This window comes from Pan paniscus, chromosome 5 (genome assembly GCF_029289425.2).
Source record: "Pan paniscus chromosome 5, NHGRI_mPanPan1-v2.0_pri, whole genome shotgun sequence".
NCBI classification, from domain to species: Eukaryota; Metazoa; Chordata; class Mammalia; order Primates; family Hominidae; genus Pan; species Pan paniscus.
In genome coordinates this window covers 136118045-136132428 of record NC_073254.2, presented here as the reverse complement: position 1 = coordinate 136132428, position 14384 = coordinate 136118045, and the positions used below count along the sequence as shown (strand labels likewise).

At 38.8% G+C, this 14384-nt stretch overlaps 2 protein-coding genes across 3 annotated transcripts in view; one reads left to right on the top strand and one right to left on the bottom strand.

The window, feature by feature from the left end:
• Positions 1 to 5146, top strand: part of COL10A1 (collagen type X alpha 1 chain) — a 47226-nt gene extending 42080 nt beyond the window's left edge. The window contains exon 3 of the mRNA XM_063605431.1: positions 2209 to 5146. Coding sequence (XP_063461501.1) covers positions 2209 to 4097 — 1889 coding nt within the window. The 3' untranslated portion in view covers positions 4098 to 5146. The remainder of the gene's footprint in view (positions 1 to 2208) is intronic.
• The window catches only part of NT5DC1 (5'-nucleotidase domain containing 1), a 144820-nt gene that overhangs the window by 121400 nt on the left and 9036 nt on the right, over positions 1 to 14384 (bottom strand). For both annotated transcript variants that reach the window (XM_003827561.5, XM_063605433.1), the window contains exons 4-6: positions 13196 to 13302; positions 8381 to 8460; positions 6229 to 6313 (exon numbers count right to left, since the gene is read on the bottom strand). In XM_003827561.5, the coding sequence (XP_003827609.1) occupies positions 6229 to 6313; positions 8381 to 8460; positions 13196 to 13302 (272 nt within the window). The remainder of the gene's footprint in view (positions 1 to 6228; positions 6314 to 8380; positions 8461 to 13195; positions 13303 to 14384) is intronic.

The window sequence follows — 14384 nt, the reverse complement described above, 5'->3', positions numbered from 1 at the left end:
TGGAATTTAAAATATTTCACAAAAGGAAACTTAATATTTGAAAATAAATGCACAGGTATACAACAGATACTTTTGAATGTCTCAAAATATAAATAAAAATTTTAAAATTTAAAAGCTAGTAAAGAAAAAAATAAAAGACAAAGCAACCTTCCGCTTTACTTGAAGCAACAAACACAATTTGAAATGCTATGACAAACAGCACTGGATTCAATAGTTTCCATGATCACAAAAATCAGACTTTTTAATACCTTAATAAGAGCATAACAAAGTCTTGAATTAAAAAGAAAATGCACTATTTTAGAAGGTTAAAAATACTTTGATCTTCTCTTAATATACACCATTATCTTGGCTACTTTTGCAGAACAAATGAAAATATCTTAACAAATGAAAAGTTCAGAAGCTGTATTTAAACTACTAAATCCACCTTAGTCTCTTTTTAGATAGACACTCAACTACACTATCATCCATTGGCAGACATTAATGCACCATAACAAACACAAAAGCCCACAGTCTATACAAGTAAGACATTAAGTTGAAACAGGAATTCAAAGAGTTATTACATAATTCCTAGGCATATCCATCCAACACAGGTTAAAAAAGAGTTCTGTCAAAACATACTAAATTATGCTGCAGAGGATTCCACAGCTGGTGGGCAGATGCACGTGCCACATTCTGACACAACCAATCACGATTTCAGTTTGTGGCATTTAAAAAACTTAGTAGTAGGAAGTAGTCGTTTTACCTTGAGGATTGTGCCACCCTAATCTTGAATGAAGAAAATTTTTTCAGATGACAACCTACAAACAGGGGCTGTCCCCCAAGCATTCAATAGAAGCCAAATTCTTTCTTGCACTGAGAAGTTGAGGACCCATTAGGACAACATTCCAAGTGACAAAGTTCGCCCTGTCACTGGAGTTCCAGTCTCGGATGACGCCCAATGCACTCATTTCCATTGACTTGTTTCTCCTCTTTAATAGTAAAACAGATTTCCAATCAGACTAAGACAATTATTTTTAGTGTGAACATGACCCTTATAATCAGATTCTAAAGCAAAGCTCAATCTAACATAGGTGGCATTTTAAAAAATCCACTATTTGATTCCTCCAACCCATTAAAAAATTCCTTATTTATTCCTCTATTTGCAACATATCAATATCCACTTATACATAATATAATCATGTATGTACACTACAATCAATGAAATATTTAATATACGGAAATCTTTTACATAAATTTTTCTCACAGTCTTTTTCCTGATGTCATTTTCTGAAAATCCATGGGGAAAGCTCTATGTATTTATATTAATCAATGTTTTCAAATTGAAATATAACTCTAATTAGTAAAAAAAAATCTAAATCTGAAACAATTATTTTCCTATTTCGGCATATCTATTTTAATGATTCGCTCTGCATTTATATACACCAAATGTTTTCCAAATCTCAGAAACATCTCTACCCTGTGCTTTCCCCATACTTGTGGCCCAGCCGCATTTTTCACATCACAGGCACTATGATTTTTAGTTTAAGTTTAGTTTATCAGGTCAAGTGAACTCACAGCTCTATGAAATCAAACACTATATATTTGTATTTAGGTAAGTACTTTAATACTATTTTATGTACCTCACCTATTATGTCTAATTCTCTAGTTCTTTGTTTCAATTTTAAGTCAATAATGGAGAGTATAAGAGCTCAGAGTATATTCTGAGGTAAAAGTAAATCAACCAAAATCTAACCTGTGTTCAGCAGAGGCATGGCAAATGTAAATCAGAATTAATTCTGTTTCTCTTTTATGTCTGACAGGGTAGCTTTGGGAGGGAAAATTTTTTATAGTTCTTAAACATTTTCTCACTTATTCTGCACTGTCTTTTTCTGCCTTTTCTGTACATGATTTTCCCAAAATAAATGTACTAAATTTACCTCCACTGCACTTATTCTAGAGGAATTCTTCAATCCTAGCTCATTTTCATGAATCACTGTCATGGGATAAAAGTATTATGGTAGCCATGGTTTTGTGAAACCATCTTCTCCAGCAGAGTTTTTTAAAACAGTATAAAACATATAATCTAAAACCATTTCAGACTGTTCTGTCTACATGGAATAAATGATGCTGAAATATCGTGTCCCAATTCATAGTTTGAAAGGCAATGATTCTCTTTAATGTCACTAACCATCCCCTTCTATGGGTGGGTGTGTTGGGTGTGTCTTTTAGGTATAGCAGTAAGAGGAGAGCAAGGTATTCCTGGTCCACCAGGCCCTGCTGGACCTCGAGGGCACCCAGGTCCTTCCGGACCACCAGGAAAACCAGGCTACGGAAGTCCTGGACTCCAAGGAGAGCCAGGGTTGCCAGGACCACCGGGACCATCAGCTGTAGGGAAACCAGGTGTGCCAGGACTCCCAGGAAAACCAGGAGAGAGAGGACCATATGGACCAAAAGGAGATGTTGGACCAGCTGGCCTACCAGGACCCCGGGGCCCACCAGGACCACCTGGAATCCCTGGACCGGCTGGAATTTCTGTGTCAGGAAAACCTGGACAACAGGGACCCACAGGAGCCCCAGGACCCAGGGGCTTTCCTGGAGAAAAGGGTGCACCAGGAGTCCCTGGTATGAATGGACAGAAAGGGGAAATGGGATATGGTGCTCCTGGTCGTCCAGGTGAGAGGGGTCTTCCAGGCCCTCAGGGTCCCACGGGACCACCTGGCCCTCCTGGAGTGGGAAAAAGAGGTGAAAATGGGGTTCCAGGACAGCCAGGCATCAAAGGTGATAGAGGTTTTCCGGGAGAAATAGGACCAATTGGCCCACCAGGTCCCCAAGGCCCTCCTGGGGAACGAGGGCCAGAAGGCATTGGAAAGCCAGGAGCTGCTGGAGCCCCAGGCCAGCCAGGGATTCCAGGAACAAAAGGTCTCCCTGGGGCTGCAGGAATAGCTGGGCCCCCAGGGCCTCCTGGCTTTGGGAAACCAGGCTTGCCAGGCCTGAAGGGAGAAAGAGGACCTGCTGGCCTTCCTGGGGGTCCAGGTGCCAAAGGGGAACAAGGGCCAGCAGGTCTTCCTGGGAAGCCAGGTCTGACTGGACCCCCTGGGAATATGGGACCCCAAGGACCAAAAGGCATCCCGGGTAACCATGGTCTTCCAGGCCCTGAAGGTGAGACAGGGCCAGCTGGGCCTGCAGGATACCCTGGGGCTAAGGGTGAAAGGGGTTCCCCTGGGTCAGATGGAAAACCAGGGTACCCAGGAGAACCAGGTCTCGATGGTCCTAAGGGTAACCCAGGGTTACCAGGCCCAAAAGGTGATCCTGGAGTTGGAGGACCTCCTGGTCTCCCAGGCCCTGTGGGCCCAGCAGGAGCAAAGGGAATGCCCGGACACAATGGAGAGGCTGGCCCCAGAGGTGCCCCTGGAATACCAGGTACTAGAGGCCCTATTGGGCCACCAGGCATTCCAGGATTCCCTGGGTCTAAAGGGGATCCAGGAAGTCCCGGTCCTCCTGGCCCAGCTGGCATAGCAACTAAGGGCCTCAATGGACCCACTGGGCCACCAGGGCCTCCAGGTCCAAGAGGCCACTCTGGAGAGCCTGGTCTTCCGGGGCCCCCTGGGCCTCCAGGCCCACCAGGTCAAGCAGTCATGCCTGAGGGTTTTATAAAGGCAGGCCAAAGGCCCAGTCTTTCTGGGACCCCTCTTGTTAGTGCCAACCAGGGGGTAACAGGAATGCCTGTGTCTGCTTTTACTGTTATTCTCTCCAAAGCTTACCCAGCAATAGGAACTCCCATACCATTTGATAAAATTTTGTATAACAGGCAACAGCATTATGACCCAAGGACTGGAATCTTTACTTGTCGGATACCAGGAATATACTATTTTTCATACCACGTGCATGTGAAAGGGACTCATGTTTGGGTAGGCCTGTATAAGAATGGCACCCCTGTAATGTACACCTATGATGAATACACCAAAGGCTACCTGGATCAGGCTTCAGGGAGTGCCATCATCGATCTCACAGAAAATGACCAGGTGTGGCTCCAGCTTCCCAATGCCGAGTCAAATGGCCTATACTCCTCTGAGTATGTCCACTCCTCTTTCTCAGGATTCCTAGTGGCTCCAATGTGAGTACACCCCACAGAGCTAATCTAAATCTTGTGCTAGAAAAAGCATTCTCTAGCTCTACCCCACCCTACCAAATGCATATGGAGGTAGGCTGAAAAGAATGTAATTTTTATTTTCTGAAGTACAGATTTGAGCTATCAGACCAACAAACCTTCCCCCTGAAAAGTGAGCAGCAACGTAAAAACGTATGTGAAGCCTCTCTTGAATTTCTAGTTAGCAATCTTAAGGCTCTTTAAGGTTTTCTCCAATATTAAAAAATATCACCAAAGAAGTCCTGCTATGTTAAAAACAAACAACAAAAAACAAACAACAAAAAAAAAATTAAAAAAAAAACAGAAATAGAGCTCTAAGTTATGTGAAATTTGATTTGAGAAACTCGGCATTTCCTTTTTAAAAAAGCCTGTTTCTAACTATGAATATGAGAACTTCTAGGAAACATCCAGGAGGTATCATATAACTTTGTAGAACTTAAATACTTGAATATTCAAATTTAAAAGACACTGTATCCCCTAAAATATTTCTGATGGTGCATTACTCTGAGGCCTGTATGGCCCCTTTCATCAATATCTATTCAAATATACAGGTGCATATATACTTGTTAAAGCTCTTATATAAAAAAGCCCCAAAATATTGAAGTTCATCTGAAATGCAAGGTGCTTTCATCAATGAACCTTTTCAAACTTTTCTATGATTGCAGAGAAGCTTTTTATATACCCAGCATAACTTGGAAACAGGTATCTGACCTATTCTTATTTATTTAACACAAGTGTGATTAATTTGATTTCTTTAATTCCTTATTGAATCTTATGTGATATGATTTTCTGGATTTACAGAACATTAGCACATGTACCTTGTGCCTCCCATTCAAGTGAAGTTATAATTAACACTGAGGGTTTCAAAATTCGACTAGAAGTGGAGATATATTATTTATTTATGCTCTGTACTGTATTTTTATATTGCTGTTTAAAACTTTTAAGCTGTGCCTCACTTATTAAAGCACAAAATGTTTTACCTACTCCTTATTTACGATGCAATAAAATAACATCAATAGATTTTTAGGCTGAATTAATTTGAAAGCAGCAATTTGCTGTTCTCAACCATTCTTTCAAGGCTTTTCATTGTTCAAAGTTAATAAAAAAGTAGGACAATAAAGTGATGGGTGGCTTTTACAGTTGTCATGGATATGTCCCTATATTGGTGATGCATCTTTATTCCCACAGACCCAACCACTCAGTGTTGACTGTGAAGAGGTACCCACAAAACCACATGCAATCTGAGTCAGGGTCAAGGGCTGATGACTAGGGATAGAAAAATGACAAAATCACCCCAAAGTTGTAATTTTCTCCTGGGAGGGAAAGAAGCAGGTGACAGAGAAATATGCAGTTTGAACAAATATTCTGCAGTTACCATTTATTGTCTTGACATGTTTTTAGTTATAATATTTAAAATTGTTTTGATGGCTTGAATTACATTTTAAAAAGGCAAGCAATTTTTTTATGTCAATCAAAAGGCAACATTTTTTCCAAGCTGAAAAATACTACTCTTAAGAATCCATCATCCTATTAGTTTAATCAGGACAATGTGGCTCAAGTCACTGAGGTAACATACTATAAAGGCATCTATTTATTCCTTAGAAGCAATCTTGTGTAATCCAAGCAAAGCTGTGATTGGAAAGGTAAAACTCTGGGCTCAAGATTGGTGATATCTCTGCCCTCACTCTGGGTCAGCCAGTTTTGTTCCTTAAGCAACAAGAACAAAATTTCTGCCGGCAGACATTTTGCCCACCTGTCTATAACTACTACACTAATGGTTACAAGTCACCAACCCTTATGCCCAGGCCGTGAAAAAGCAAAACTGGACTTCAATTCTAGGGAACTCACAGAATGACCCTCGTGGCAGGCATGGTAAAGGAGAGTGTAACAGCACAGCTTGGAATATGGGCAATTATAGCCATGAAAGAAGCACAAATAAAAGGACCTCTGAAAATGTAGTCAGAACCAACTTTATAATAATATTTAAGCTCAAATTAAATCCTAAGTAAGATACACAGCAAAGTACCTACTTTTCAGCTAATTCACTAGACAAACATAGCTTAACAAACACGTATTAGAAGGCCCCTCTTCACAATACTTACCCTTAAAAGCTGACATTTTATAATTGTGTTGTATAGCAGCAACTATATCCTTCCAAAAATCAAATGTTTTTTGACCATTGTTCAGCTGAAAAAATAATTCCAAATGAAACAAACATAATAATTCAGTTTTTAAGCATAGTGAAAAATGCTGGCAAACAATTACAATGCAGACAGTCCCTGACTTAAGATGGTTAGACTTACAATTTTTTTATTTTATAATGGTACAAAAGTGATGAAGATTCAGTAGAAACTTAACTTCAAGTACCCATACAACCATTGTTTTTCACTTTCAGTACAGTATTCAATAAATTACGTGAGCTATTCAATACTTTATTATAAAATAGGCTTTCTTTTGATAACTTTGCCCAACAGTAGGATAATGGAAGTGTTCTGAGTATGTTTAAGATAAGCTAGGCTAAGCTATGATGTTCAGTAAACTAGGTGTATTAAATGGATTTATAGTATTTTTGACTTAACGATGGGTTTATCAGGAAAAAACCCCATCATAAGTTAGGGAGCATCTGTATTACTATATTCTGATATAAGTTTATATTTTACAAAACATAATAAAGTTATCATTCTTCTAAATGTGATTTTAAAAAGAAATCTTCCACGAAAATCACTGCTACATATACACATACATATCACTAAATTTTAATATAGCTCATATAGCCCAAATAAAATAAAAATTTCCACTCGTTATAAAGTCTAAAAATTATAGAATATTTTTAAACACAGCAAATTCATAGTGTTATATAATTTCTGGGATATCAGAATGTGTTATATAACATACTATGGCATCAATGGGACTAAGAAGACTGACGCCCTAAAACCCCAAAAGCTAGTTACTTTAGAATTCAGTGCACACTTAACCTGAATTTCGATATGAAAGAGCTGCAAGTCTCAATAGAAGAGATGAATAAGGTTCCAAATCTGCACTGTAAATTGTTTTCATTAAGTTTTTTTAAATCAGAAAGCAAATAAACATTACATTAAAATATACAACCCTATGATCCTTTGCTTCCTTGAAAATGTTAACCAGTGACCTATCTAAACAAAGACAGACTACTAGATATTTATATCTAATTATACAAACTACAAAATATTTAAAGACTGATACACTTTCCTTGTAGTAACTACCGAATGAGAAACTGACTCCATCTTGTGTTATTAAGATTTCTACAAACATACCCAAACTATTGCTCAATGGAAACTTTCACAACACATAAATGTAATTCTGATTCACAAATAAAGCATTACCTGGGTTCTATTATCAAAATGATAGTAATTATTATGATTATTTTGAGACGCAGTCTTGCTATGTCGCCCAGGCTAGAGTGCAGTGGCGTGATCTCGGCTCACTGCAACATCTGCCTCCCGGGTTTAAGCAATTCTCCTGCCTCAGCCTCCCTAGTAGCTGGGACTACAGGTGCATGCCACCACACCCAGCTAATTTTTGTATTTTTATTAGAGACAAGGTTTCACCATATTGGCCAGGCTGGTCTCGAACTCCTGACCTCGTGATCCGCCTGTTTTGGCCTCCTAAGGTGCTGGGATTACAGGCGTAAGCCACTGCACCTGGCCCCAAAAGTAGTTATTTTTAAAAGGCATGCATAAAGGAAAGTGATTCTGACATATAAATCTGTTTGATGTTCATAGGTCTTAAGTCCTAAGGGATAAACTAGTATAACCAGAGATCTGTTTAATCTTGATATACAGTACAAAAGAAAAAATTTATATTCATTAAATGATGTTCAAAATGGTGAATTTTTAAATTTCATCCAATTTTTCTATTTTATGTTATTTAGAATGCTTAAAGACATGCTGAATTTTCTTAATCACCTCTAACTTTTTAATTTTGCTAAAAAAAATGTTTTGTCCAGATCCAAGTTCTGTATTTCTTTTCTTTTTCTAAACTTTTGCCCCCTCTGCTGGAGAATAGGTTTATTTTTCCTGAGAGAAAAAAAAAAGGTCACTGCTATTTAATTTTCCAAAAATATTTGAACCAAATTCACCATGTTTTTCTTTCCCAGTCAGCTCTGAAACCACAAAGAAACTAAGCAAAATCACAACTCAGAAGCAATATATAATTAGGTCCTCCAATTTATGACTGACTACATATCATAGTTTTAAAAAATGAGTCCCCACTTACTTTTGTTAAATAGTCCACCACCCTGGCACACAGAAGAGCTCCTGGCAGGTCAAAGTAGTTGTCGTAAAAGTAATACTTTCCTAAAAAAGAACAAAATTTTAAACTGGGAACAACATAATGCTGCATGCATGTGAAATACACAGGAATATGGCTGAAGAGACACTAGATTTTGTTTAATTATCTGAAGAAGCCTCCATTCCAATTCAAAGTGGCACCATTATTGGCTGTCATTGTCTTTTAAGAAAGATTTAAGCTCTGAGGGCACCACAAGAAAGTTAAAAGATGATATCTAGAAGTTAAGCATTGTATTCGAAGATATTTTAGTCATCTTAAAGAATGTAAAAACTAAAAAGAGTATATGCAAAAAATAAAATAGAATATGAAAAAGCCATATGATGTTATCTATGTCACTGAATTTCAAAACAATCAATTTACCTAACCCTGGAGTACCATGAAGCGCTCTAAACAATAGTGCTTTTCAGATTGGTTGGCTGACCCCTCCTAGAGTACTGCATTCTATTTTTATGCCATTTAAGACAAATTTCAGTATAATGTGAAAAAAACTGGGGTGATAAGTAGAATATAATCATGCCATGTGAAGACACAGTGTGCTTAAAAACTGTAGAGTATGGGACAGGTACATTCCAAGATTTCGTGGAAGAGAGGGATTTGGTTTATTCTGTATGACTTTAGGGTAGAATTACATTTGAGCCCTTCTTTGGCACATGTGACTTTTGGATCTGCTGTCCCTGAACAGACACTTTTGATGACCCATGTCACATCCCCTTGGCCTGCGTCTGATTGCAGCCACTGCTATGCTAATAGCACCATCCCACCTTGGCAAAACTGTGTCGATTCTCTTTCTCCCAAAGGCTCTGGAGCCCATGTGGCAAACTTCACATTTAGAACAGGTTCAGGAACCAGTAAAAGAATGCCCTGCTTCCTGTTCCATGGACAGACAACTCTAGGAGGTATTCTCTGCGCTTCTCCTAGGAAGTCCCAGTGGAGTCCAGCAACCATTGTTCCTTCCATGTCTTATCCTCTCATTCCTTCACTCCTGACTACTGGGATCAGGAGTAACCACTCTGCTTTTGAGGGAACCCAACCTCATACAGTTCCCTAGAGAACGCTTGATACAAAGAAGAGTCAAACAGAACCAATAGGTAAAGCCAGATTTTACATTAATAATAAGGTGCTTGAATACATCATTATAATCACCTGATTTTGATTCCCCCCCCTCCCCCAATTTGTAAGCTATGTATATGAGGTTATGGAACACACTTGTCTTGTTCTTTAGCGTTGACTGGGCACAGTGTTCAGCATATTCTAAGCACTCAATAGATGTTTGCTGAATGAATGAATGAGTAATCCAATAAGCAAATAGATTACTTTGGAATGCAGAAGTATTATAAGGAAATTAGAAGAAAACCATATGCAGAAGCCAGGGTTCTGTTCCTCTGAATATTGTTTTCTGCCTCTTACTTCTTCCTGTAAATTTATTTTAAAATGTATAAAAAAAAATCAAAGTTTTCTTTCTGTTAGTTCACAAAATGGCTGTGCCAGTTTGTGTCCATTCTCTCAGTTAAAAATATTTTGGTTGATATAGTCTCCCTGTTTTTCATTTTTTCACAGCTTGAATTGTTAGGGGAACCTCTCAGGCTGTTTTTAATTCCTAAGAAAGGTTAGGATGGCTTAGGCAGTGTGAAGAACCAGTGATCTGGAAAAAAAGGAAGATGATATGCCATGTGCTTTTCTGCCTCTGCTTTGCTATGCTGTAGGACTGTATGACACTCCAGGACTCCCAAGACTTAGGACAGTGGGTAAAGCTTCCCAAGGTTCATTAATCTGCACTTTGTCATATCGCTTGGCCTGACACTAGACTGACCCAACTTCATGGTCAGCTGTCTCAGGCACTGTTGGAGCAGGAAGCATCCCGGCATTGCCAGTTACATACCCTTGCTTTTCTCCTCCCATTCTTCTTCCTTTGTGGGTACTAATAGATGAAATTCAGTCTAAGAGTTGAACTATTGATTTTGAGTAAGGGCTGAGTTCTAATTAAATAATTCAGGGGGAACCTAATGAGAAGAGCTCATTGGTTTTCACCCACAATGCAAGAGGCTAAGGTCATTTGACTGTTGAACTTGGGCTGAATGTCTGCTGTGTGGACACAAGGGCTTGTTCAGCCTTGAGCTATTAACTGGGCCAGGCTGCTTGCAATGCCTCACCCAACACCCAAACTCTGACACTATACCATATGAAAGCTTCAACGTCCACCTCTGTATAGAAGAGACAGCTCATTGCTAATGAAGTGGTTAGTGGGCCCAGTTCAACAAAACAAGCCTCTGAATCAAGATCAAGTCCTATAACCATTAAGTTTTACACAGAGAAAAACTGCTCCCCAAGAAACTACTACCAACCCTACTCCCTTTGTCTTAGTGGCCATGGTAGAATGGCAAATGAAGGACTGAGGGGAAAGGAACAATTTATGTTAACAAAGGTTCTCACTTCTGCAAAGGTGGTAGTATCTCCACTCAAAGATGAGAAAACTGATGCTAAGAGTGACTTAGTACCAGAGACACTTTATCCAGCAAATAACAGAGCTAATATGATCCAGGACTGTTTGGCACTAAGCCCCTTGTGATTTCCACTAGACCAAGCTGTTTCTGCATAATCTACCATTTGGGGAAGATAAGTTCAAAGGGATTTGCTCTCTGGAGATCACCTGGCAAGGAACACTGTTCTTATGTTAGGTCAACAACCCGAAAAGAGATTATCAAACAAGTTGTCATTAAACATCTCTACATCCCTCAGTGCTTTAAATTTCCTAAATGTACTGATAGGGAATGTACTTTACAACTCTGTTCTTAACTCTGAGGATTAATATACTTAAAGGTAGAAGAAAGCTACAAATATAAAATCAACTGGAGTTCCTGAAAATAAAGGACTTATTTGGCAATATTTACCAAAATTTTAAACCTGTATATCTTTAGAGCAAGTATACTTCTAGGAGTTTATCCTAGATATATGTATGAAAGTGCAAAATATACATTCATGAAAACATCACCACAGGCTTGTTTGTAATGGTGAAACACCAGATACAACATAAATGTCCATTGCTAGGAGCCTGATTAAATATATCACGATACAGGCACTGAATTGCAGAGCACCCCAGCATTTAGAAGAACTAAGTGTACCTAGTGTGTGTGTGCTGATGCCAGAATCTCTAAGATGTAAATTGAAAAGAGCAAGGTAAATACATAATTCCTTTTGTATACCTTTAAAAAATAGGACAGGAGTTGAAGACAATTACTCTTCCTTCTATTCATTTCTATAATATTTAAATTTTCTAACCATGTGCTGAGATTAATATTTAACGTAAACAAACTTTAATTGGGCTGTGGTATCACAGGCCATTTTTTTCCTTTTTCTATACTACATTTAAAAAAACTCATATTATTTTTTAAAGGCATTAGCTCTCCCTCATTTTGCAAAAACAATGGGCCTCTATTATGTGTCACAACCTGACCACTGGGTACCTGGATGGGAAACACTTCCCTAACTAACCCAAGTAGGAACAGATAAACTCCCGGGACCATTCTCAGAAGGCTCCTGACCAAGTAAGTGCCAGATGAAGCTACTGATTCCAAGAGGTAGCGCTCTCTAGTGGGCGAAACAGTGGGTAAACAGATGTGTCTTACTGAGTGAATGCTCTTTTAGCAGCTGGGTACTTTATTCTTTAAAATACTCTGGATTCTTAATGAATTTCAGAGTGAAACACTCAGCTATGTGCCTGGCTTTTCCAGGAGAAAGGAAGAGCCTGTTTACACCTGCCTACATCTGGAGAGACAACAGCAGTTCTCGACCATCATTTGAGTAAGAGGCTTTCCTCCCATCTGACTTGATAGGTATACAAAGGCATTCTATATCTAACCCCAGTGTGAAATCTTAGTTTCTCCTATCAACTAATTTTATCAAGAGCACTCATACTTCCTGACATTTTCAGCTCGCTATAAAAACAAACAAGCAAACAAAACAGAACTCTCAAAAGATAGCAAATATAACAAAGCAAACACAATAGGAACAAGGAGTAATTGCAACTATTTTCAGGTTACTATATTCTCTGAAGGAGAAAAGGTGCAATTCAATACTGTAGTGTGGGAGAAAACTGCAAAATGGTCAAAAAAATTGGAACAAATAAAAAAACTAATAATTAGGATTTTTAATAAGGTCTGTTTATAAAAACATTTAACTATTCCCTATTAATTATGCACATCTATGTCTATAAATCATTTCTGAAAAATCATTTCATGTTTACCCATGGTGAAACTCTTTAAAGGCAGTAGAAAATAAAAATAGTTAAAATCATCTGGAAAACAGGAAAATAAGAGACAAAGGCAGATGATACTAAACTGGCAGTAAGGAAGATAATCATAGAAAATAGGAGTGGTAGGTAATGTGAATGCCTGGAGGAATCAGAGATGGAGAAAGAAAAGTAAGGATTGAGGACAAAACAAAACTGATAAATACAGGACAACTAAGGATTGTATTATTCCTAAGTGCTAATCTTTAAACCAGAACAAGTACAGGTAAAAGGAGTGCCAATAAAATCTTCTGTGAACAGTATTTTGAACCATCTGCCAAACTGAAGTCAAATACACTTGGAAAAAATACATCCTATTGCTATAAAGCTGAAGCTGCTCCCTTTGGCATCCTGCCCAGCAGGGGAAAGGGGGGTCTTCTTTGTCCTGACATCAAAGGTTTAGGGTACAAAACAAACAGGGAGCGGATGGTGGAGCTGCCTCATTTGAGTCATACCTGAGCGGCAAGCCATTCCAGTGTCCGACAAGAAGTGCTTCCACTCTTTCTTGCCATATGCCTCTGCCAGCACCTCTGGAGTCATCATCTTGGTGCCATGGCTTGCCCTGATTTTGAGAGAGGAGGCACATTGCTCATTAATGGTTCCTTGAATGCCCCTTCCTCTATCATTGTGACTGTTGATCCCTGTTGCCACTGGAGCTAACAAAAACATATGTATTTTTTCTGTTTTCAACTGGGTGCCTCCCTGTTTAGGATTCTGTAAAGCATTTCTGTGGGCAGCTGTAGCACTTCCCCACTTTAATCCATCAAGTAGCAGGTGATTAGGAGATACTCACTCTGAGGTCAACACTGGATAAGATACCACCCTTTTTTAGAGAAGTTGTCATTTAACTACACAAATAAGATGAACATACCTGGAGCAATTAGAAAACAACTGTGTGGATTAGTGGGAAGCTGGTTCTGGCAGCACTGGAGAAAGAGCAGTAGGTACCAGAGTCAAAGCATGAGTCCATTGAGCCCATAGGAGGCACAGGAAGCACCTGGCACCCACAGGTGGATCATTGTGAGCACGCAGGACTGTGAAGACAAGATGAGGAGCAACCTGCCCACTCAAGGACACAGCATGGCTAAAACCAAATAGGGAAATCGAAGAGAAATGTGGAAAAACAGAGCAACATGACAAGAAAGTAGGTATTTTCTGTGCTCGAAATACTGCTTTTGTCCAGTTAAGAGAATCCTATGCTATAGAGAAATATGGTAGTTCCCCCTTATCCAGTTTTGCTCTCCCACAGTTTCAGTTACCTGTGGTCAACCTGGGTTGAAAAATACTAAGGGCATAATTCCAGAAACAAACAATTCGTAAGTTTTAAACTGCATAGCATTCTGAGTTCTACTGTTATATTTTATATTTTCTTACTATATCTATTAAACCTTATCATTGGAAAAGACATAGTACACATAGGGATATGTACTATCCATGATTTCAAGGAACCACTGGGGGTTTTGGAAGCTAATCTCCGAGAATAAGGAGGGACTACTGTAGTTGAAATGTTAATGTAGTTCATTATAGGAACTAGTTGAAATGTTAATGTAGTTTATTATGAGAAATTATAATGATTGAGAGTATTATTCTCTTGGTATTATAATGTGGCAACAAAATAATATGAAGGAAAAAAGAAATAAAATA